This window comes from Mixophyes fleayi, chromosome 4 (genome assembly GCF_038048845.1).
Source record: "Mixophyes fleayi isolate aMixFle1 chromosome 4, aMixFle1.hap1, whole genome shotgun sequence".
NCBI classification, from domain to species: domain Eukaryota; kingdom Metazoa; phylum Chordata; class Amphibia; order Anura; family Limnodynastidae; genus Mixophyes; species Mixophyes fleayi.
In genome coordinates, this window is record NC_134405.1 from 27,285,624 (window position 1) to 27,311,974 (window position 26,351).

General features: G+C 41.7%; 1 protein-coding gene across 1 annotated transcript in view; it reads right to left on the reverse strand.

Moving 5' to 3' along the window:
- LOC142150594 (NXPE family member 3-like) overlaps window positions 1-26,351 on the reverse strand; it is a 44,714-nt gene that overhangs the window by 8,281 nt on the left and 10,082 nt on the right. The window contains exons 3-4 of the mRNA XM_075205793.1: window positions 13,199-13,269; window positions 4,386-4,601 (exon numbers count right to left, since the gene is read on the reverse strand). Coding sequence (XP_075061894.1) covers window positions 4,386-4,601; window positions 13,199-13,269 — 287 coding nt within the window. The remainder of the gene's footprint in view (window positions 1-4,385; window positions 4,602-13,198; window positions 13,270-26,351) is intronic.

Genomic DNA, 26,351 nt, shown 5'->3' on the forward strand with positions numbered 1-26,351 from the left:
CAATACAGAAAGACACCAATTGTAGGATGGCTAATTATTATTACTTTATTGCAAATATGCGAGGTATGTCTATTAAATAACGAGACTGATTAAATAACTCACCTTTATTTATTGGTATTACAAATTTAAAGTTTGTCCCCTTCAATATACTCCCCATTTGCACTAATATATTGCTGTAGTCTTGTTTTCCACTGGTCGAAGGTATGGAGCAAATATAATTTCTGTCAATTGTTTCAACATATCTGTCATTTTCTTCTTTACAGCATCATCTGAATCAAAATGTGTATTTTTAAGCACTGATTTAACTTTTGGGAAAAGATAAAAATTGCAAGTTGCTAAATCAGGCAATTATGGAGGATGTTCTAGTGTAGTAATGTGTTTGTCGGTCAAAAACTGCTTCACAGAAAGTGCTGTGTGAGCAGGAGCCTTGTCCTGGTGAAGAAAGAAACCATTTTTCCATAGTTGCGGTCATTTCTTTCTGACGGTTTCTCTCAGCTTTTGCAAAATGTCCTTATAATAATGCTGATTAACTGTTGTGCCTTCTGGAACCCATTCTTCCAAAATTACACCTTTGATATTGAAAAAAACAATAAGCATTGCTTTAAATTTTGACATGCCCTGACGAGATTTTTTCATTCTTGGTGATGACGGTGTTTTCCAGTGCATTGACTGTCTTTTGGTTTCAGGATCATACTGGAAGATCCAGGTCTCATCACAAGTGATTACTTTATGAAACAGGTTTGGATCTGTGTCAAGTTGCTGCAGAATGTCAACACAACATTCCTTGCGACGTTCTTTTTGCTGTTGTGTGAGATCCCTTGGGACCATATTTGCACAAACTTTCGTCATGTTAGGATCCTCATGCAAAATTTTCCATATGGTGTCTTTGTCAATGTTCATGGATTCAGCTATCATTCAAACACTGAATCGGCGGTCTTTTCGAACATTCTGACTGATATTTTCTAAATTTTCTTCGGTTTTGGAAGTGCAAGGTCGTCCAGGGCGTTCATCATTTTCGACATTCTCACTTCCCTCGCTAAATATTTTGTGCCACTGAAACACACGCGCACGAGACAGGCAGTCATTCCAATAGGCCGTAGTAAGCATTTGAAAAAAAATTCTGATGGTGTTTTGTGCTATCTAATATATAAATGCTTAGTGGCGTCTGCTGGGCAGAGTTATACACTGACCTACTAAATTCTTAGTGTGTGTGGGAAAAAAAATTCAAAAAGGGCTGAAATTTGGTAGGGCTTAAACTCATTTTTGTGAGGTAATTTTACCTCATGAACACACATGTGTAGAGGCGTGCGTTAGTGTGTGTGTGTGTGTGTGTGTGTGTGTGTGTGTGTGTGTGTGTGTGTGTGTGTGTGTGTGTGTGTAAAAAACTATTTTCTCAGAAAGGGCTCATCCAATTGACCTGAAATTTGGTATACTAAAATTATTTGACAAAAAAATTAGAATAGTGAAGTCAGTTAACTTCCATCATCCCCCCTTCCCCCCGTGGGAGGGGTAGTAAAGGCTAAATTTACGAGTTGAGGGGTCAAACTCATTTTCGTGAGGTAATTTTACCTCATGAACACACATTAAAAAGGGCGCTTGCGTCGGGAACCAACGCTCTTCCCCTGAGGAGGCCTGGGCTAGGTCCAAATGCATGACAAGTACCTTTTTAAGACCTTAAGTAGCTTGATTTGACTAGAATGCATGAGTATCATGCACGGGTTAACTTGTTTTACTACAAATTTCAAATTGACACGTTGTTCAACTTTTAAACTTAGCATTTTTTCGTCACTCTACAGAAAACACAACCAAACTAAATGGCAACTCACAATCAACTGAACATCATACAGTGTTGCAGCTTGTCATGCAGGTTCAGAAGGTTCAAGGTTACTATGTATGCAGTTATAACCGGTTCTGACTGCTTTGTTTACTAGGTGTAATCACAGTCTCGTTATATAATTGACATACCTCGTATAACCAAACAATGCACCTAACCAGGGCCAATCAACATTTCTTGTAAAGAAAATTGACTAGCCCATAATTGCTAAAATACATTTAGTGGTTGGTGTGGAGCTCAACTGGATGGCTTCACCCAGAATTAGACTCATCTAACAGGACTACCTGGGATCCCAATGAATTTTTCTGTAACGTAAGGTGAACTGTCCATGAATATCATCTAGTTAACAAGTGGAGACTTTGGCACCCTATAGACTGGCACTATACTTCTCACACCCACATGGAGTCTAATCTAGAATTAATGATATATTCCTGTCTCATAGAAATTAATGCAAAAATAGGCCACACTACCTCATTGGATCATGCCCCTATTTTTCCTAACTCTCCAACTTATCTACCTCAACCATAATCTTTGCTCTTAGAGACTCCTTATTCAGGACACCTACTGTAAAGCTCAGCTAGAAGTTAATATAGACAATTACATAGAATTAATTATCAACCAAAATTATCCAAGGTGCCTGTCTGGGAAGCTCATAAATGTGTCATCTGTGGCAAAGTTTTATACCTAGGCTCCTACATGAAAAAAGGAGCCTAGAAATACATGTTCCTGTAGTGAATGCCCCCCTGCTGTTCTCTGGAGCATGTTTTTAAAGCAGAAATCATCATCATTTATTTATATAGCGCCACTAATTCCGCAGCGCTGTACAGGGAACTCATTCACATCAGTCCCTGCCCCATTGGAGCTTACAGTCTAAATTCCCTAATATAGACACACACTCACACCCATAGACATAGACATATACATACAGACAGACAGACAGAGACTATGGTCAATTTTTGATAGCAGCCAACTAACCTACCAGTATGTTTTTGGAGTGTGGGAGGAAACCGGAGCACCCGGAGGAAACCCATGCAAACAAAGGGAGAACATACAAACTCCTCACAGATAAGGCCATGGTTGGGAATTGAACTCATGACCCCAGTGCTGCGAAGCACAAGTGCTAACCATTAGGTCACTGTGCTGCCAATGACCTTCTCTGGAGTTTGAGAACCTGCCTGACTGCTCCTTTTCTGTGTTTATCTTTTCACAGGTAAACATACAGACAATGGGACAGCAGATGAACCACTCTTGATATAATTAGGGACAGGCATTGTTCTATGGCTACACAGCAGAGTTTATTTAAACAGGAGAGATCACAATCCATACACATTACATTTAGATACACAATGCAATCCTCTAATTAAACATAGAGCTCTATCTGTGAACCTTTTCCCTATCTTAACACATGAGACCCCCTGGTGTGACCCCCTGGTGTGATGTACATTCATATAGGACTGATGGACAATAATCTTTTGCCTAGGCTGAAACAATGGACTAGTCTGCAAGATAAGAAAACCATGCTGGCAGACATTTTAACTACTTACAATAGAATATATACAAGTTTAAATATGATTGACAAATATGGGGAACCTGAGGGCTAGAAAAAGTATATGTTTTCATAGTCCACCAATTGTAAGAAACGAGGTGCAGACTGGTTGAAGGGATTTTAATACATCGCTTCATAACATTCCTCCCCCACTTTTTTAGCCCTGGTTCCCTGGTGGTTGTGGCTTAACCCAAACAAACTTTCTCCCCCAAGTCCAAAGTCTCTTGCCTAAGCCACTGAATTTATCCACTGGGGTGTCACCTGGGTCTGGGGGTATTGTAGGCTGCAGTCTATAGTTCCTGAGTTCCCCACCGGTGGACATGTCTGTACATGTCAATATATCTGCTGGCACTACACAAGTATCAGCCAGTGCAGTCCCTGAGCAGCACTGGGGCAAACTACAAATAACCCACTTTCTTTCTCCACTAGTCTGTGTTCAGGGAACTCACAAACCCCAGTAAATATATATGGGGAAACAGGGTCACCGAACAGCATCCTCCACTGGCCCTTCCCACCACCAAACAAAATGCAGTGTAGGCCCCATAGGCAGGAAAGCTTGCAATTCCAGAGGAATGCAATGGATCTGCTGAAGTCCCATCACCCAATGCATCCACTGACTGACCCTCCATGGATAGTCCAGTCAAGAACTGGGACTCCTTTTCTGGTTCTTGTTTCTTGAAACTCAACTGCCCCCTCCACAAACATCCAACCAAGTTACTGGAAGTGAATACAATATATATTACATAATATACTGTATATACTCTACAAGTTCACAGTTCATTCCATCAGCCAACTATGATGACTTCATGCTGATTAACGTGCCTATTGTACTTTACTGTGTTGTGCCTCTGAAAGAATAAAAGCTCCATGAAATATATTATTCAAGTTTGAATACAGTTCCAGTTTCCTACAACAAGAATACAGATATATAGAGGTATTTACATAGAATAATGTGCTCTACATATTGTCACAGATTTATAGTAGAAAACAACGTGAAAATCTTACTGGGAATGAACCTCTCCAAATATTGAAACCATTGGCGCAGAGTGGAGTCTCCGATCATGTGGATGTCTTTCCCTTTGAGACAGGCAAGAGCATCAGATGGCTGAGGAAAATGTCGGCTCAAACATATAAAGGAGGTCCAGCTGTCACCATAATAAAAGTCAGAAGGCTGTGGAGATTCCTGGCCAGGTCTGCAGACCGAGAGATTGGAGGTGAGTCCTGAATGAGAGCGTGTGAGTGAGAATGAGAAACAAAAGTAAGTGAGTGAGAATGAGAGACAAAAGAAGTTCTACTCAGTTTAAAGGGTGAGCCAACAACATTCCCATTTGAGCTATACTATTACACTGTTACAAACTCACTAGTCTAAAGGGGGTGTTAACAAATCACCTCCGGACTCCTATACTGGCTAAATCTGTTAAGGAATTCTCAATTTTCCTGTTTGTAACCAGATGTTTCTGTGGACACACACACCCTCACAATTTACAAATGAATGAATCTCACTTTCTGCACAGGACTCCTCCCACATGAACAGTTTGTCCTTGTTTTATCACATGGACATTTGAAGAGAAGACACCTACTTTCCCTCTCCCATCCTCTCCACCACCTTATCACATCCTTCAACATCGTGCAACACAATGATTAATTGACCATACACTCACATGGAAGGCGGAGAATATTATTAGATGGGAAAGATAATAAGATAATACTGAGGTTGATGTGATACATGGACTACTAGGATCAGTGTGATGTGATTGTTGTTGAATGACTTGTAATATGGATAAGGATTATAAATGTTAGCAAAGATTATTGTTTATCGTTATGATTGGAATAGTGATCAATATTGAACTGTTTGTGTGATATATATATATATATATATATATATATATATAGTGACAAAGAGGAGTGTTTGCCACGGGTTCCTAAGAGAACAGTTAGGCATTTAGCTGGCATTCTACAAAGATAGAAGTACAGGTGGAGACAAAATAATATCAAAATAATAGCAAAGAGTCTCATTCAAATTGCATATTTTGAAGTGGTTTTAAAAGCATCTTTCACACAGCTAGCAGCAGCCTGACAGGGTGTGTTTGCAATCAAACAGAGCACCTTCATATAACTAATTTTAAATGCAAGGTGGGAGTGTCACCTGATCTGTCCATCAAGTCAGTTCTATGAGAGGAGTGTAAACTATTTAAACCTGTATTTTCCTTTTATGTATTGTGACCGATGCCAAACAGTGGGCTGTGTCTAGGGTGTTGGTCTCTATTACTTTAGTGTTAGGATCACAAGAAAGTGTGTCCAACTTTATGTTATGAATTACTTTGCCATCCTGTATATGCCCGTGTATATTGTGACACGGGCATATATATGGGAAAGCAGAGGTTTTGTGATAAGGAATCTGCACATTGCTGTATCGTTTATAAGGAATCTCAGCTAGATTATTATGTTAGGATACCGCTGCATGATATATGCTGAGCTAATGTAGATAACATGGAAATTATAATGGAACCTGGGAATTATACGTACAGGGGGCAATAGGAACTTTATGATAGACACAGGGAAAGTTAAGTTACTGTACTTACACACCGATATTGTATCAACTATTAGCCGACTGTTATATGTACTGTGTGTATGTATGATTATAATAATGAAAATATGTTATAACATCGTTGTGAAACTAAAGTATCATCATCATCATAGTGATAGAGAGATTTAAACAGCATTGATAAAGTAGTTGTTAAACAAAGAACTCTGTGAGGGATTTATGTTGCTTAAAGTGGTTATGTCACGGGCACTAGGAGTCTTTACCCAGGGATCACCAGATGGTAGGCTTACCAGAGCAATGTAGATGGTAATAGGGTACTCTGGTAGCTGGGTGATCACGGAACATGAAATGATGGCCGATGAGATGCTCAGGAAAGTCTATGACTAGCAACACTGGTAGTAATGAGGTAATAATACACAAGGAACTGTATGGACAAGGACACGTGAAGGTAGTCAGTGGTCTGCGATAGCAAGTTGTACCACTGCTATAGTGAGGAGGAATGTCCAACAGAAACAAGGAGGTGATGAGAGTCAGCGGTCTGCGGGTAGCAAGTTGTACCGCTGTCTGAGTGAAGGAATGGAATCCAAGTGGAGGTATCCAGGTAGTCAGTGGTCTGCGGTAGCAAGTTGTACCACTGCTATGTGAGAGGATGATGGAACAGGTGATACCGGAAACAGGGGTCAGTGGTCTGACATCAGCAAGTTGTACCACAGAATATATATGTGAGGAGGTGCACAGGGGAAGACTGCAACACAGGATATACACAGGCACCTTATACACGATCCACAGTAATATGCACAATATAGATATATATATGGATATAAATGACTGAGCAGGTCAGCAATCTAGAAAGTCTCTTGAAGTAGTCCAGCACAATGATAACACAGTCAATGATGGCAATAGACTCAGCGGATAGCAGACTCCAGAGAGAACCAAACACAGTCCAGCAAGATATGCAATACACAGCACAGTCAATGAGAAGTATGCATACCGTGGTTCAGCAGTAGCAGTCAGATGGGATTGCAGCGGTACCTGAGCGGCTGGAGGCCGACTGGATAGGAAGTCCCTGGATAGGTGAGGCAGCGGTCTAGCAGGTGCAGCGCACAGGTGAGTAGACCAACAGGGACACGAATCCACAGGGGTCAGCAACACGTGGAACTGGACTCATAGGAGACCCAGGAGAATGGAGATGATCCAGCAGAGGGTAGTAGATGAGATACAAATCCAATGCTGACAGGAGGGTAGAGACCAGTGGAACACGTGAAGGCGTGGAGAGTGGATCAGCAGGAGATGGACGATAGCGCTGACCACAGCAGCAGGACTCAGCGGCACACGGAGGTAACCAGTAGCAACCACAGGAACCAACAGCGATGGGAAACAGGAGTGCAGCGCAGGGCAGGAGCTGTTGATCACGAAGTGTAGCAGATGGTAATGAAAGCGGCAGTCTCGAGGAAGGCACAGCAAAGATGAGATGAGACTGTAGTGCACGGAGGCAGCGGATAGTAATCAGCTGGCAGTCACGATGTTGAACACAGGCGAGTTGCAAGCAGGAGACTGGAGTGCACGGAGGCAGCGGATAGTAGTCAGCTAGCAGTCACGATGATGAACACAGGCGAGTTGCCAGCAGGAGACTGTAGTGCACGGAGGCAGCGGATAGTAATCAGCAAACAGACTTGATGAGAAGCAGGTGAGTGAAGTAAAAGCTGGAGTGCACGGAGGCAGCGGATAGCAATGAGCAAACAGTCACATAGATATAAAATAACGTTGAAGTGGTTTAGAAGACTGTAGTGCACGGAGGCAGCGGATAGGAATCAGCAACAGTCCCAAAGATATACAATAGCGATGAAGTGGTATAGAAGACTGTAGTGCACGGAGGCAGCGGATAGGAATCAGCAAACAGTCATGATGATACAGTTGATGGTAGAAGTGGTATGGGAACCACAGTAGTAGAAGTGGTTTGGAAACCACAGGAATAGAAGTGGCTTGGAAACCACAGGAATCAGCAGCGCTGAATACACGAGGAATACAGGAACACCTTCAGAGACTCATGAGGAATGAGACTCCAAGATCAGGCCACGTGGTGTTGACCACAGGTGCTTAATATAGGGAGGTTGCCTGATCTGCCAATTAAGTTAAAGGGACATACACAGAAGTATAGGAAAGGGCTGCGCATGCGCAGACCCTCAGGATAGAGGACGGCCACGGTTCCTAAATGTCCGGGAAGAGGCACTCACGGTCCGGTGAGTGACAGTACCCCCCCTTTTAAAGGTGGGCACAGAACGCCTGGAACCGGGCTTGTCCGGATTTTTGGAGTAGAACTTCTTCAAAAGGGCAGGAGCATTAAGATCTTCAGCTTTGATCCAAGAGCGCTCCTCAGGACCAAAGCCCTTCCAATGAACGAGGAAATGAAGACCTCCTCGCGAAAATTTTGCGTCTAGCACCTCAGTGATCTCGAAATCCTCCTCCTGATGGACTTGAACTGGCTGCGGAGCTGAGGGAGGAGTTGAGAAACGGTTGATAATTAGAGGTTTGAGCAAGGATACGTGGAAGGCATTAGAAATCCGAAGATTCTTAGGAAGAAGAAGTTTCACACATACTGGATTGATTACTTGAATGATCCTATATGGACCAATAAAACGAGGAGCGAATTTCATGGATGGAACCTTCAAACGAATATTTTTGGTGGATAACCAGACACGATCTCCAATTTTTAGTGGTGGAATAGCCCGCCTCTTCTTATCTGCGAAAGATTTATATTTGATAGATGTCTTCTTTAAACAGGTTTTGACCTGAGACCAGATATTTTTAAAGGTCTGACAAACAGTCTCCACCGCAGGAACTTGGGTGGGCGGGAGGGCAGGAAATTCCGGAAAAGACGGATGGTGACCGTGAACCACCAGCACTTGACTTTTTGAAGATGACTCCTGAGATCCATCTTCAACGTCCGATGACGTCACGAACGCCCGATGAGGAGGAAGGCGTTCAGACTGAACCTTATCACACAGATCCGTAGATGAAGGATCCTGTGGAGGAGGACCTGGTGGAATAGACGAATGCTGTCTTTTGATTGAAACCACTTGGGAGAGACAACGATGATGACATGCAGCTCCCCAAGATGTAACTTGAGAAGTGCGCCAGTCAATCTGGGGAGAGTGACACTGAAGCCATGGAAGGCCTAAGACAATCGGACTTGTAGTAACAGGAAGAATTAAAAACGAAATCTCTTCATGGTGAAGCCCACCAATCTGAAGCGTTACTGGAGACGTACTCTGGGTGATGAGACCATTGATGAGACGTGATCCATCCATAGCAGTCACAGTAATCGGTGTTTTCAAAGTAATCACTGGTAGGGACCATTGATTCACTAATGATTTGGAAATGAAATTTCCTGCTGCTCCGGAATCAATCAATGCCTGTGACTCAAAGGCTTTGGTAGCAAAGGAAATCGTAACATCAAAAGCGCAGGCTTTTAATTTCATGGAAGATGGAGAGGACTCCAGGAACCCTAACCTTATCTCCCCAGTATTGGTTAGAGCCCGGCATCTCCTGGGACAAGAATTGAGCATATGCGTAGAATCGGCACAATAGATACAAAGTCTATTCTTTATTCTTCGGTCCCTCTCCTCTAAAGTTAATTTGGAGCGACCTATCTCCATGGGTATCACCGGAGATGAAGCTGGGTGAAATTGAGGATTTGAGAGAAGAGGTGTTTTAACCGAAGTTGTTTTCTCAGGTTCTCTTTCACGAAACCTCAGGTCTACCCGATGGCAAAGAGAGATCAAATCTTCTAAAGAGGAGGGTAGTTCTTGTGAAGTCAGTGCGTTTTTAATTTTATCGGAAAGCCCCTGCCAGAAGGCGGCAACTAGTGCTTCAGTGTTCCACTGAAGTTCAGAGGCTAAGATCCTAAATCGAATGACGTACTGAGCCACAGTGCGAGATCCTTGGCGAAGACGGAGAATGCTGGATGCAGCGGAAATGACACGACCTGGTTCATCGAATACACTTCGGAACGTGGAAATAAACTCGGCACTATCCTGTAACAATGGATCGTTTCTTTCCCACAGAGGGGAAGCCCATGCGAGAGCTTGTCCAGAAAACAATGAAATAAGATAGGCCACTCTGGAACGATGGGTAGAAAAATTTTGAGGTTGGAGCTCAAAATGAACTGAGCATTGAGTAAGAAAACCCCTACAAGTTTTGGGGTCTCCATCGTATTTTGACGGAGTAGGCAGGTGAAGCGTGGAAGCTGTAAACACCTGGGATGGCACTGGGGAAACGGAGGAAGGCACAGGAGCATCAACAGTAGTTGTGGCATCTTGTACAGACGGTCTTTGGGAGGCTAACGCCTGGTAACACCGCAGTAAATGCCGTTGGCGAACTTCCTGTTGCTCAATACGAGTAACCAGATGCCGCAGCATCTCTTTGGCTGTAGGTTCCGTATCTGGGTCTGTCATGGCCTGATCTTACTGTCACGGGCACTAGGAGTCTTTACCCAGGGATCACCAGATGGTAGGCTTACCAGAGCAATGTAGATGGTAATAGGGTACTCTGGTAGCTGGGTGATCACGGAACATGAAATGATGGCCGATGAGATGCTCAGGAAAGTCTATGACTAGCAACACTGGTAGTAATGAGGTAATAATACACAAGGAACTGTATGGACAAGGACACGTGAAGGTAGTCAGTGGTCTGCGATAGCAAGTTGTACCACTGCTATAGTGAGGAGGAATGTCCAACAGAAACAAGGAGGTGATGAGAGTCAGCGGTCTGCGGGTAGCAAGTTGTACCGCTGTCTGAGTGAAGGAATGGAATCCAAGTGGAGGTATCCAGGTAGTCAGTGGTCTGCGGTAGCAAGTTGTACCACTGCTATGTGAGAGGATGATGGAACAGGTGATACCGGAAACAGGGGTCAGTGGTCTGACATCAGCAAGTTGTACCACAGAATATATATGTGAGGAGGTGCACAGGGGAAGACTGCAACACAGGATATACACAGGCACCTTATACACGATCCACAGTAATATGCACAATATAGATATATATATGGATATAAATGACTGAGCAGGTCAGCAATCTAGAAAGTCTCTTGAAGTAGTCCAGCACAATGATAACACAGTCAATGATGGCAATAGACTCAGCGGATAGCAGACTCCAGAGAGAACCAAACACAGTCCAGCAAGATATGCAATACACAGCACAGTCAATGAGAAGTATGCATACCGTGGTTCAGCAGTAGCAGTCAGATGGGATTGCAGCGGTACCTGAGCGGCTGGAGGCCGACTGGATAGGAAGTCCCTGGATAGGTGAGGCAGCGGTCTAGCAGGTGCAGCGCACAGGTGAGTAGACCAACAGGGACACGAATCCACAGGGGTCAGCAACACGTGGAACTGGACTCATAGGAGACCCAGGAGAATGGAGATGATCCAGCAGAGGGTAGTAGATGAGATACAAATCCAATGCTGACAGGAGGGTAGAGACCAGTGGAACACGTGAAGGCGTGGAGAGTGGATCAGCAGGAGATGGACGATAGCGCTGACCACAGCAGCAGGACTCAGCGGCACACGGAGGTAACCAGTAGCAACCACAGGAACCAACAGCGATGGGAAACAGGAGTGCAGCGCAGGGCAGGAGCTGTTGATCACGAAGTGTAGCAGATGGTAATGAAAGCGGCAGTCTCGAGGAAGTCACAGCAAAGATGAGATGAGACTGTAGTGCACGGAGGCAGCGGATAGTAATCAGCTGGCAGTCACGATGTTGAACACAGGCGAGTTGCAAGCAGGAGACTGGAGTGCACGGAGGCAGCGGATAGTAGTCAGCTAGCAGTCACGATGATGAACACAGGCGAGTTGCCAGCAGGAGACTGTAGTGCACGGAGGCAGCGGATAGTAATCAGCAAACAGACTTGATGAGAAGCAGGTGAGTGAAGTAAAAGCTGGAGTGCACGGAGGCAGCGGATAGCAATGAGCAAACAGTCACATAGATATAAAATAACGTTGAAGTGGTTTAGAAGACTGTAGTGCACGGAGGCAGCGGATAGGAATCAGCAACAGTCCCAAAGATATACAATAGCGATGAAGTGGTATAGAAGACTGTAGTGCACGGAGGCAGCGGATAGGAATCAGCAAACAGTCATGATGATACAGTTGATGGTAGAAGTGGTATGGGAACCACAGTAGTAGAAGTGGTTTGGAAACCACAGGAATAGAAGTGGCTTGGAAACCACAGGAATCAGCAGCGCTGAATACACGAGGAATACAGGAACACCTTCAGAGACTCATGAGGAATGAGACTCCAAGATCAGGCCACGTGGTGTTGACCACAGGTGCTTAATATAGGGAGGTTGCCTGATCTGCCAATTAAGTTAAAGGGACATACACAGAAGTATAGGAAAGGGCTGCGCATGCGCAGACCCTCAGGATAGAGGACGGCCACGGTTCCTAAATGTCCGGGAAGAGGCACTCACGGTCCGGTGAGTGGCAGGTTAAAGGACTGAAGTGGGCGTGGCTTATAAGGAAATGTGTGAAAAGCATGTAAGTAATTAAGAAAACTATCTAGGACCAGCACATTAAAATAGCTAGTGCATAATAACATATTCATATGTCCTATTCCCCTTAAGCAAGGTCACTCTCCCTGAAATGCCATAATTTCTGTAACACATATGCCTCCCAAAATTATATATATAGGTATCACCTCAAGAGAGTTTGTCTCACACAATGGTTGTACGAAAGACGGTACCAGACTGATCAAGTGCCATAGCCATTCAATCAGACATTGGCAATCATTCCAGCAAGGGATTGGACCACATGGCTTTCTCACAAGCTCTCTTGCAGTAATATCCATACTATGGATATTGATGCTATTGATTTTGGGGATTCACTCTTCAACTCATCTCAGTATCTGGTCTTATTCTGTATGAATTGACAACGATACGGAGCCACTTCCTTTGTATGCTGTATACAACTCCCTTATCTATAAGTATTCGCCAAGTAGATTGTAAGCTTGCGAGCAGGGCCCTCTTACCTCTCTGTCTGTCTGTATTACCCAGTAATGTTTTATTACTTTGTTTGTTCCCAATTGTAAAGCGCTACAGAATATGTTGGCACCATATAAACAAATGATGAAATTATGTTAATGATGATGAAGTGTTTATTATTCATACTGCTTAAAAAACAGTTTAATTGTGGAGCAATAAATGTGCTTTAGCATGTCAAGAGGAAAATAATAAAAGGAGGTACAGAGTGAATATAAGTCTATTGTCCTGCAAGTAACTTACCCAATGAGCTGTTACCTGACATTACATTGATTGGAGGAACCTTGCCAGTGATAATCTTGTCAGTGACAGAGCTATGGGAAGGCAATAATTGATTAAACATTTTGAAATGTGTCAGATGCATAATTATAATTAACAGGCTTAAAAGGCAAATTTTAATTTAGACCCTAACCTTCCAATATATTCCTCGCATCCAACTATCTTGTTGACCACCCAGAACAGGTGTTATTTCTCCTTTTATCCGGGGATCAGGTTATAGATCTATTGATGACGTATCCATAATTTCTCATTGTTCCAGTTTGTGCTACCTGTTTCACTGCTGTCCCTATGAATACCACACATGGCATGACATAGGACTTTATAGCTATGTGTGGCTGGATCACTTAGAAACTATTTATTGTAGTAATGTATCTGAATTAGTGGCGAAGGTGCCAATTTATATCATTGCAAATGTACTGATTTTGATACTGTGTTATATTTCTGTATTTGCAATGTACTGATGTTTGAGGTCATAGGCATATTCCAGGGGAGGAAATGTGTTTTCTGTAGCTGTCTGATGGCAGGTAATCTCATGTGAAGTAGAACTTTTCTTCTCAGTGTCCAACACATCCCTTAGCCTAATGGCACATGGGCGGTAATTAAACTTGTTAAGTTTTCTATGTCTGTGAGACAGGATGCAGGAAATCAAGAGATTGATGCAAATTTTGTTAAAGCTTAAATCGTGATAACTCCTAGTCTGGAAGATTTTACATCCTGAGATCTGATGTAATACTTCAGACATTGCGGAGCCATCTACAATCAGGGGACGGTGTTTCCCCCTGCAGGAGTCCAAAACTATGTAAAAAAGCACTGCCAGTCCTCCTCTTTCTCTTTCATTAATCATGCTGCCCAACTGCACTGGAGTCTGCCGAGAACCCTGCTACCCCTTCTGTGTCTCTCTGTGAAATGGCGTGGGATCATCGTGGTGGGCGGTACTTATAGAATCGTTTTCAGTTCCGAGGGTGCGCGAGATGGCTCAGTACTCAGATTGGCAATGTTTGGATGGGCTCGGTTCTCTGAAAACCGAGCCCGAGCATCTCTAATAACTAGTAAGTAGACCCCATAGTCCGGTCATATGACCTTTTACAATTTAATACATTTCATGCTGAACATTTTATACAGGCTCTATCATATTCCTGATGGTGTGACCCTCTCTAATTCATCCTCACTAAGGTAAAAGATGCTTGGACATAGATCCCAGTCATGCGATTGTGTCTTACTATGCTAAGATCAGTATTCTCTTTCTGTCCAATTCTGCTGCAGCTCGTAACAGTGATTGCAGTTCTTAGTACATTGTATTCTGTCTTCAGGATAATTGTTCCTCTGGCTCTCTTTGTAATTTAACATGAGACATTGTATTTTGGTGATAGCTAGCCAAATCTTGTTAATTCATTCTCATTCTAATACTTTCTATTTTCTTTTAATAACTTATTTATTAGTTTTATTTCATAACTTATATAGCTTTTAAAAAACAATTACTGAATGTGTTTTTTAAGAATGATTTTATGGAACTAGTGAGACATGAGAGTCTGGTGCATTAACTAATTGTATAAACGTAATTATATATTGTGGTGTTTTGTCAGGCTGGGTACACACTACAGAAAATTTCTCACAATGCGATATCCTTAACAATTTTACCACCGAAAAAAAACAAAAAAAGTCCCGATCAGCATGCCGATTTATGTGTACACATTATTAAAGTTTTACACAATTTACTGTCAGATCTGTGTACTTCATTTGTCATAACTAGAGATGCTCAGGCTCGGTTCCCAAAGAACCAAACCCACCCATTCCTGCGCCACCTGAATTGAAAATGAGGCAAAATGTCATCGTTACGTCATAGGATCTCGTGAGTTTTTGATTCTATAAGTACCGCCCTCCATGGCGATCCAGCGCCATTTCGCAGAGAGACACAGAAGGGGTAGCACGGTTCTTGGCATTCTCTAGTGCAGTTGGGCAGCGTCATAGGTAGAATAAAAAGAGGAGGGGTAGCAGTGTTTTTCAAAGTCTCCAGTGACATTCAGGAGAGCTCCATTGCTCCATTGCTAATTGTCATTCCTGAAATAGAAATAATAGGGCTGGTAATCTTGTTCTAAATCTACAGTCACATTGTACTGTGTTATATAGCTAACACACAAACAGGACAGCTCCATTCACTCCGATAATCATCACAGGTGTAGATTGGAAGAGCGGCTTTTTCAAGTATCTCCGGTGTTACTCACAAATATATACAAAAGAAACATAAACAGAGGAATCGTTTAGAAATGATCTCTCTCAATGTTAATAGTATACACTCTATAGTAGCCAAAATAGATGGAAACTTTAAGAAGCTGAGTGAAAGCGTTCAGAAGGAACTCTTATAATTAGCACCATGTGTGGGATATTTCAATGTGCAGCTCAAAGGTTAGCATGTAGCATAAAACAAATGGGTTGATAGTAAAGTTAGCAGGGTTATAAACCCCTTCCAATCTGCTTACTTTGAAGGTGTGGATCGTAGATCATAAAAGTCCTAATTTCATCGATCTCTGTTCAGCTCCAAATATCACATGTAAAAGTGAAAAGACAAAACAAGCACATAGTGCATTATCTATAAAACGAGTTTAATATTTCATAGAGCAGCATCACAGAACAACGAACTGATTAAAAACTTCATAAAGCAGCATCACAACGAGGTATATGATATAAAATAAAATAAAATAAAACAGCATCTAAAATAATCCTAGTGTGTACGTAGCAAGTTGACTCCTACCGAGTTTCGCAAGGACTATCAGCGTGGTTTAAAATCCTTTTGTTAGATGAAACCCGAGATCAGTGCTGATCAGCAAACTACAGGCAGGTAAGTGACTCCTCCGTAAAACACAGGATAAAAACCAACGCGTTTCGAACCCGAAGCTGGTTCTTATTCAAGGTGAATTGTTTGCACAGTCAACTACTCCTATTTAAACATCCAAGGACCAATCATATGGCTCAGCAAATAAAATACTTTTCTATTCTATAAAATGTGACAATATTATCTTCAAACACCTCTAACATCGAGAGGTAAAAGTGGATATCATCAAATAAAATAAAATAAACATTTACCATTAAAAGTAAATGAGTCAGCTGAGCTTTGAACAGACGCGCCCACCCACGGACTTTTCAAGGTTTCATCTCTCTATACCAGGGGTGTCCAACCTTTTAGCTTCCCTGGGCCACATTGGAAGGCGACAAGTTGTTTTGGACCGCACATAAAATACAATAGCACTAATGATAGCTGATCATCCAAAAAAAACACAGGAAACATTGCTAATGCTCCTTGTTGTTGCTCTGTGCTTCAATGACATGCTAATGGCTGCTGTCAAACATCAAATGATATTGTTACAACATTTTATGAAGGGCTTCAATACAGCAGTCATTAAGACAGGAAGATAAGGTTTGTGAGGCTCCAGGACCAGGTGAGTTTATGCACTGGTCAGTGTCCCTTGAAATAATAACAAAAAAAAAAAAAAACCTTAACTTACCTTTTAATCGGCATGTTCTCTGATTCTCTTCTCTTGTTTTTTTCGTTTCACTGCCGTTGATAGTTTGTGCGGGTGACTCCTATGTGCTGTGCTCCGCAATGGATGTCGGACGTGATGACGTCACGCCCGACAGTCACTGCGAGCGCCGCACGGAGGAGGAGACCAGGGAGGGACCGCGTGACCACAAGGTAAGTATTTTCTTATCTTTTTCTTTTTTTGCAGGATTTTTTTTTTATTAACAGCGCTGCCCCCTTGCCACAACCAAAACTCCTGCTGGGCCACATTTACAGGCATGCTGGGCCGCATGCTCTATACCATCATACAGCATGAAAAGGGGTTAAAAGCTATTGAAATGGTCTTACAGAATAACAATGTAAATAAGGATAAATGTGAGTTTATCATGGAAAGTATCAACTTTATCTTTACCAATAATTACTTTCATTTTGAGGAATCCTTCTATCTCCAGAGGGTAGGAACAGCTATAGGCACCAGGTTTGCTCCCTGCTATGCCAACATATTTATGAGTGTATGGGAAGACCAGCACTTGTGGTGTGTTGAGGGGTGGGGAGCAGGCCTGGTGTCCTGGTATAGATTTATTGATGATATCCTATTTGTCTAGAAAGGCGATAAGGATTATCTTAACATCTTTTGCGAATATCTGAATCAAAATGACTATAACATAAATCTGACATTCAATATAAGTCAAGATTCTGTTAACTTTCTCGATTTGACAATATATGTTAAAGATAACCAACTATGAACAAAAACATTTACAAAACCAACGGATAGCAACTCCTATATCAGTGAATATAGCCACCACCATAAAAACTGACTGGATATTATTCCAGCAGGACAGTTCTTGCGTGTTAAACGGAACTGCACGGAAGCACAGATATATGAAGAACAAATTTCAAATCTGAAGATGCAGTTTGCACAGAAAGGTTACTCGCAAAAAGTGTTAGATACTGCTCAGAATGAAGTTAATGAAGTGGAAAGAACATCTCTTCTAAAACCAAAAATTAAGGAAAACAACAATAGAGAAAATAACATGGCATTTATTACCCAATATAATAGACATTTTAAAAAATATGAGAATGTACTAAGTAAACATTGGAAGGTACTACTTAGTGATCCGATTCTTAGATCAATATTACCAAAAAAAAACAGGTTCATCTATAGAAGGGCTCCCAACCTTAGAGATAAACTTGTTAAAAGTAGCCTTCCAAATAGAACAACTACTAATCACATCCGTACCAAGGGATTCCATAGGTGTGGTACATGCTTGCCATGTAGATATATCAAAAGTGATAAATCTAAAATCACAGAATATTCATCATCTACCACTGGCTTGAAATATGAAATTAAAGATTTCATTACATGTCACTCAAAAAATGTTATATATTTAATAGAGTGTACATGTGGAAAACAATACATCGGCAAAACAAGTAGATCATTGAAGGTACGTATAGCCGAACATATTCGGAATATTAAGAACGGATTTATGAATCACTCTTAATCGATGCATTGTCGAGAAAAACACACATGTAAAGTTGAATCAATTAGATATTTCTGTGGTATAAAAATGTTAAAAAATAATTGGAAATGTAAAGATTTAGAAATTAGATTATCTAAAGCAGAAATGGAGAGCATATATACATTAAGAACTTTAACCCCATGTGGCTTGAATACGGACTTTGAATTGAAATGGTTTCTCTAACTATATAGGAAATCTTGATCATCAACAAAGAATCCAATGAGAATCATATGATTTTCAATGCATCTCTGCCACTGGGGAATCATCAGTAAATTATAGATACTTTAAAGATATTTTATAGATATTTCTTACATGCCCATGTTCTTATATATGTCTTGAAAGATTCTTTTAAAGGACTTAAAACTATGTATTTATAAGGGTTATACTGTGCTATATTGGATGTCTATGCCGGGGTCTCTCTCTTTTTGATCCACTTACATAGTATTTTATTAATAATTATGGGATGATTAAAATGCCCATTACGATTTCATTCATTCTTTTAGGAATTTCCCTGTTATTAGTCTAGGTGACGATAATCATCATTTCCACCTATGTATCAATATATGATCATTACTACCAACGTCTATGTATGACAATTACTATTATTACAAAAATCGCAATCATCGTTTATAACGAGACCCTGTAATAATAAGACCTTTGAAAAAAATATGCAGATCCTTTTTCTCTTGATGCAAGTTGTGTAAGACACCACTACATCTCAATATATATATATATATATATATATTGTCTATTGTAGCCTTGATAAACCCACTGTGGGGTGGGCGAATTAAAAATTAAAAATTGAAAATGTAGCCGACACATTTATTTCTGCAGTAATCAGTCATGTCAAACATTAACAATATATGTCAGAGAAAAAATCCCTTCAAAAGATTTAGAATCTGGAACTTTGAGAATTTTATCATACCTGATGACTATATTTGATGATATAGCATTAGAACGATTATCTTGGGTTGGCCATTAAGATTTCATATTGCTAGAAATCCTCTGTCTACTAGTCTGGGTGGTGTTGACATAGACACGTAAAAACTATTTTTCCCACCTGCTTATAAGTATAGTGCTAGTATCGCTTACATCTATGCACTATGGGGTATATTTAACAAAGTGTGATGGTGCACTAACGTGCACTTAACATACAATTCATGCCCCGATGTGTCCCCCGCATATTTATTAAAGATGCATCGCAGCAGATATCGTGGATATCTGCTGCTTTGCATTCTGCTTCGTTTTGGGGAGCAGTCACCATTCAATAGTATGGTGACTGCTCCCTTTTGCAATCTAACAAGTTCCGAAAAATAGTTTTTTTCGGGAACTTGTCTTGATAATGTACGCCAGCTGGAGCTGGCGTACATTATCATATATGAGAAATCTCAGTGCTGTCAGCTCTGCTCCGAAGAGCAGAGCTGAACAGCGCATGTGTGGAGGGATCATGTGATCCCTCCCTGTCAATCACAGCTCTCTCTCTGCAACGATAGTTGCAGAGACAGAGAGGGGATCTTTGTGCGCATGTCCAGTTCTTGGAACTGGACATGCGCAATTGAAGAATGAAGAGAAGACCCGGAGACAGCACTTCCGAAGAGGGGGGTAAGTATAATTTTTTACATCACAGAAACAGCAGTTTTTCAGAACTGCTGTTTCTGTGCAGCGCTGTACATAAATGTGAGAAATAGTTCAATCCTTATCATTGCGATAAGGATTGAAAACTATTTTTCACTTTATGTGAATATTGATAAATGTGCCCCTATAATTGCAAGTATAGTGCTAGTATCACCAACATCTATGCATTATAATTGCTACATAGATACGTAAATACTATTTTCCCCACCTACTTATAAGTATAGTGCTATTATCGTTAACTTCTATGCACTATAATTGCTACATGTATATGAAATACGTTCTTTAGGAGAATATATGTTTTCTTTTGGATGTATGATATGTTAAATTCCTACTGCATTTTGCTTTATATGTATTAAATCACGCTATACATTTTGTATTGAAACCTTGAAAAGTCCGTGGGTGGGCGCGTCTGTTCAAAGCGCAGCTGACTCATTTAATTTGAATGGTAAATGTTTATTTTATTTTATTTGATGATATCCACTTTTACCTCTCGATGTTAGAGGTGTTTCTAGATAATATTGTCACATTTTTTAGAATAGAAAAGTATTTTATTTGCTGAGCCATATGATTGGTCCTTGAATGTTTAAATAGGAGTAGTTGACTGTGCAAACAATTCAATTTGAAAAAGAACCAGCTTCAGGTTCGAAACGCGTTGGTGTTTATCCTGTGTTTTACGGAGGAGTTACTTACCTGCCTGCAGTTTGCTGATCAGCACTGATCTCAGGTTTCATCTAACAAAAGGATTTTAAACCACACTGATAGTCCTTGCGAAACTCGGTAGGAGTCAACTTGCTACGTACACACTAGGATTATTTTAGATGCTGTTTTATTTTATTTTATTTTATATCATATACCTCGCTGTGATGCTGCTTTATGAAGTTTTTAATCAGTTCGTTGTTCTGTGATGCTGCTCTATGAAATATTAAACTCGTTTTAGAGATAATGCACTATGTGCTTGTTTTGTCTATTCACTTTTACATGTGATATTTGGAGCTGAACAGGACGATGAAATTAGGACTTTTATGATCTAGATCCACACCTTCAAAGTAAGCAGTTTGGAAGGGGTTTATAACCCCGCTAACTTTACTATCAACCCATTTGGTTTATGCTACATGCTAACCTTTGAGCTGCACATTGAAATATCCCACACATGGTGCTAATTATAAGAGTTCCTTCTGAACGCTCTCACTCAGCTTCTTAAAGTTTCCCTCTATTTTGGCTACTTTAGGGGCACATTTATCATTAATCGGCGAAAGTGAGAAATAGTTATCAATCCTTATCGCAAGGATAACTATTTCTCACATTTATTAAAAAGAGAACACAGAAACAGCAGTTCCGAAAAACTGCTGTTTCTGTGATAGAAAAAATCACACTTACCCCCCTCTTCGGACGCGCTGTCTCGGGATCTCCTCTTCGTTCCTCCTCTTCCTTCAATTGCGCATGTGCAATGCACATGCGCACAAAGTCCCCACTCTGTCTCTGCAACTATCGTTGCAGAGAGAGCGCGCTGAGTGACAGGGAGGGATCATGTGATCCCTCCACACATGCGCTGTCCAGCTCTGCTCTTCGTAGCAGAGCTGACAGCAGTGGACTTCTTCAATTCAGATGATGTACGCCAGCTTCAGCTGGCATACATTATCAAGACAAGTTCCCGAAAAAAAAAATTTTTCGGGACTTGTTAGATTGCGGCCAGGAGCAGTCACCATTCTGTTGAATGGTGACTGCTCGCAAAAACGATCAGGAGTGCAAAGCAGCAGATATCCATGATATTTGCTGCGATGCACCTTTAATAAATTTGCAGAGGGCACATCGGGACTTTAATTCCACGGTAAGTGCACAATAGTGCACTACCGTGATTTGTTAAATATGCCCCACAGAGTGTATACTATTAACATTGAGAGAGATCATTTCTAAACGATTCCTCTGTTTATGTTTCTTTTGTATATATTTGTGAGTAACACCGGAGATACTTGAAAAAGCCGCTCTTCCAATCTACACCTGTGATGATTATCGGAGTGAATCGACAAAGTTTTGAAAATACTCTAAAGTCTGTCAAAGACATTGATGTATTACCATCTATTATGGAGGAATTATTTCTATAAGAACATAGTGATTTATGACAGTTTAATGGATGAAATAATTTGCTAAATTTGTTTAGTTAGAACCCTATAAACTCATAAGCACCTGATATATACACATTGGTATATATTTTAGATTGTTTCTAAAGGAAAGTGGTTTCCTCAGTGTTATATTTAAGGCAGCTGTATATGAGAGCGCTTAGAGAAAGTCACTAACCATGTTTGCTTAATAGGACAGCTCCATTGCTTCATTGCTAATTGTCATTGCTGAAATAGAAATAATAGAGCTGGCAGTATTTTTCAAAATCTGCAGTTACATTGTACTGTGCCATAGCTCACCCAGAAATAGAAGAGGTGGCAGTGTTTAGTGCTGAAACAGAAATTCAATTAATAGGTCTGGCAGTGTTCTTAAATGTCTCCAGTCACATTTTACTGTGCATTAGCTCACTTAGAGACAGGAGAGGTGGCAGGGTTCAGTGCTGAAACAGAAATTTTAATACTAGGGCTGTCAGTGTTCTTAGAAGTCTCCAGTGACATTCTACTGTGCCATAGCTCATACAGAAACAGGAGGGGTGGCAGTGTCCTTGTCACTCTCCAGTCTTCAGTCACGTTGTTTTTGTCACTCTCCAGTCTCAGTCATGATGATACTAATCCCTCTACCTCATGAGCTAAAGCCTATGTTCAAGTGCATAGTGGTTATCAGGGAAACAAAAATCTAAATAAAAAGCTTGTACCTTTGTCAAGAAAAAAAACACCTCTTTACTGGAGAAAAACATAAAATTGCCAACATGCTATTCTACCCAATATATTACCAAGCATACCAGCATCAGCTAGCTCCCTTCTCTCAGCTAGATCTCAGCACCTGTAATCTACACTGTCATCTTATTCACCCTCATCAGTGTGTACATCATCCTCAAACAATACTAATTCATCCCACTGGAATCCACCATCACAGAAGTCTGTGTACTTTGATGTAATTGCCGGTAATGACCTTCCTCATGGAAATTGAAGTTCATTTTACGGCAGAGCTGTCACGATTTTTGGACAATTTTTTTAGAACCGACCAAATTTAAAAATGTTGTGCTGACTCATCTGCATCACCACTGGGTGCCTTGAGAGAGCTTCCTAGCAGCTATTTTCAGAGAAACTGAAGGAGGAGATGTCATTGTGTCATGTACCACTTGAGCTGTCCGCTTGCTGACCAGGAGCTCAATGCATCTCTTGTGATCTGGGTCAGTTGGAAAGAAAGAGAAGACATAGCTCTTAAACCTAGGATCAGGCACAGTTTCCAAAATGCAATTATCCGATTTCAAGATGTTGATAACTCTTGGATCCTGGCGAAGCGTATAATGTACTTAATCTACAAGTCCAACATAATTAGCGGTATTGCTTTGTTTAATTTCCTCCTTCAATTTCTGTAGCTGCTTTTCAAAAAGTCTAATTAGGGGAATAACTTGACACAAGCTAACAGTGTCTGCACTCTCTTCACCGGTGACTACTTTGAGTGGTTTCAGCACCTTGCACAACACAGAAAGTATTTTCCACTGCGCTGGACTAAAGTACATTTCCCCTAAATTCTATTCTTCTTGCAGCTGCTGCATTCTCCTACATGCTGTTGCAGAATATGACCCTAAATATTTCTGGACACAGACAGCATCTCTTGCATGTCACTGTCATTTTTATAAAAATTTCTGTGCCACCAAGTTGATTGTGTGAGCAAAGCAGGGAATGTGATGGAATTCCCCTCGCTGTAATGCTCTAACAATATTGGTGACGTTATCAGAAATCACATATCCTCAGGAGAGTCCAAGCAGGAAAAGCCATGTTGTAATGGCATCCCTTAGTTTTTCAAACAGGTTGTTAGCGGTATTACCTTTGACCTGCCCTTTGTCTCATCTCTGATAACCACCACTCACTCCCACCTACAAGACTCCTCCCGTGCTGCTCCCCACTTATTGATTTCCCTACCACGCTCAGTCAGACTTTCCCACAACCTTCAAATCTTTAGACGCTCTTTGAAAACCAATCTCTTTTTTTAGAGGAGGTGACCTTATCCTCGATAACACTATTCACACTAATGCACCCTCACAACTATCCCAATCTCCTCTCTGAGCCACACTCGCTCCTGTTGTTTCAGATGTGCCCTCTTCCCTTTAGAATGTAAGCTCTGTAATGAGCAGGGTCCTCCATACCCTTAGTTTTCATGTCTCCATTCATTTTGTCTGCCTTGTCTGTTTTTATTTTACGTATGTCCTGTTTTATGTATGTCCTTGTCTTTCCTACTGTACGGCGCTGTGGCGCCTTTCAAATCTATAATAATAATAATAATAATAATAATAATATTAGTATGCCCCTTAGTGAAGAAGATGATACACAAAGTAGCCTGCCTCTGAAAGATCTGCCATTGTTTGATATATGCTGCTGCTGTTCCTGTTGCTGTGGGCGATTTACCAACCCAGTGGGCTGTCACAGTCATATAATCTTTAGTTTTCCCAGTTCCACTTGTCCCCATATCTTTGGTTAAGTGTACAGTGGGTAGAATGGCATTTTGTAGCCCAATAATTTTCTTTTTGGCAACCTCCTGGTACAGGTGAGTAATTGCTTGTCTAGTAAAATGGTGTTGAGATGGAATTTGGTAGCTGGGACACATGACCTCAATTAACTGTCTTATTCCTGCTGCATTAATGGTGGATATTGGTCGCAGATCTAATACTAGTATAATCGCCATGGCGCCTGTGATCTGCTGTGCGGCTGGTTGACAGTTGCCATACTTGCATTTGTCACTCACCGGACCGTGAGTGCCTCTGCGCTGGTGCGTGGCTCCCTAGCCTTCCTGCCGGCACCTGTCCTAAACCGCAGCCGTCCGCCATCCTAATGGACTGCGCATGCGCAGCTTCCAAGAACTCTTGTGACTGTTGCTTTTAATCCAAATTGGTTGATCAGGCAACTCCCTATTTAAGGCACCTGTGTGCATTACCTCATTGCCTGATCTTGGAGTCTCATTCCCTGTGAGTTTCTGAAGGTGTTCCCTGTGTTCTACCAGTGTCTTCAGTTTCCTGCTGAGTCCTGATCTACTCATCGCTGGTTTCCATACCCGCTACTATCTCCTGTGTACTCCTAGTGTCTTCAGTTCCTGTGGATTCCCTGTGCTACTCATCGCTGGTTTCCATACCTGCTACAGTCTCCTGTTTCCTGCCTGTGTCCTCAGCTGGACTCTGATTACCGGATCTACTCACCTGTGGTTCCTACACTCGTCTCTGCCGTCCAGCGTCTCTGCAGTTCCTGCATCTCCCTGTGGACAGACTGTTCTACTGAATAGCGGTATGCCTATCTGTTATTGACTTTCTCCGTTTACTCTGCATATCCGCTAGGACAAGTTTCCACGCTCAGCAGCGGTATCCATACCTGCTATAGACTGTTATTGTTACGCTGCATACCTGTTTGGAATTAACCGTACTACTCAGTCGTTATATGCATAACTGTGATTGACTATCCATTATTGGCCTGCATATCTGTGCTGAGCAAGTCTCTACCAAGCAGCGCCACACATACCGTTATATAGACTTTGTTGGATACGCTGCATACCTATTGGGATCAAGTTCCTCTGTGCTCTCAGTGTCTGCATCCTATTATCTTTGTATGCTTCCAATCATCAACACTTGTACACATCCTCACCTATTAAGCAGTGGTACAACTTGCTATACGCAGACCACTGACTTCCCCGCTACCTACCTGCACCTGGACAAGTCTTCTCACCATAAGCAGTGGTACAACTTGCTATACGCAGACCACTGACTTCCCCGCTACCTACCTGCACCTGGACAAGTCTTCTCACCATAAGCAGTGGTACAACTTGTTATACGCAGACCACTGACTTCCCCGCTACCTACCTGCACCTGGACAAGTCTCTTCACCATAAGCAGTGGTACAACTTGCTGTACGCAGACCACTGACTTCCTTGTACCTCCCTGCATCTACTCACGTCCATCCTGATCTCAGTGTTCAAATCTGCCTTTCCACTATATCAGCTAGAGGCTGAGTCATTGACCAAAGATTGCTGCAAGTCACTGACTTTCCTATTATTTTCTGGCATTCTCTCTCCATCTGCTGTGATATCTGTTCCGCTAGTCACCCCGCTACCAGAGGACCGTTGTGTGAACTTCACGACTCTGGTAAGCCCAGTCATCTGGTGAAATCCTGGGCAAGACTCCTAGTGCCCGTGACAGCATCCTTGTCACACGCCGGTCCCATAGATAAGTGCCGGCGTTGTTACCTCCTTCCTGGAAGCTGTGATCCAGGCTAATACTTTGTGTCAAGGCTCCTATGTAGTTGGTTCTGCGCATGTGCTGCCTGTTGCCCTTATTTGTTTC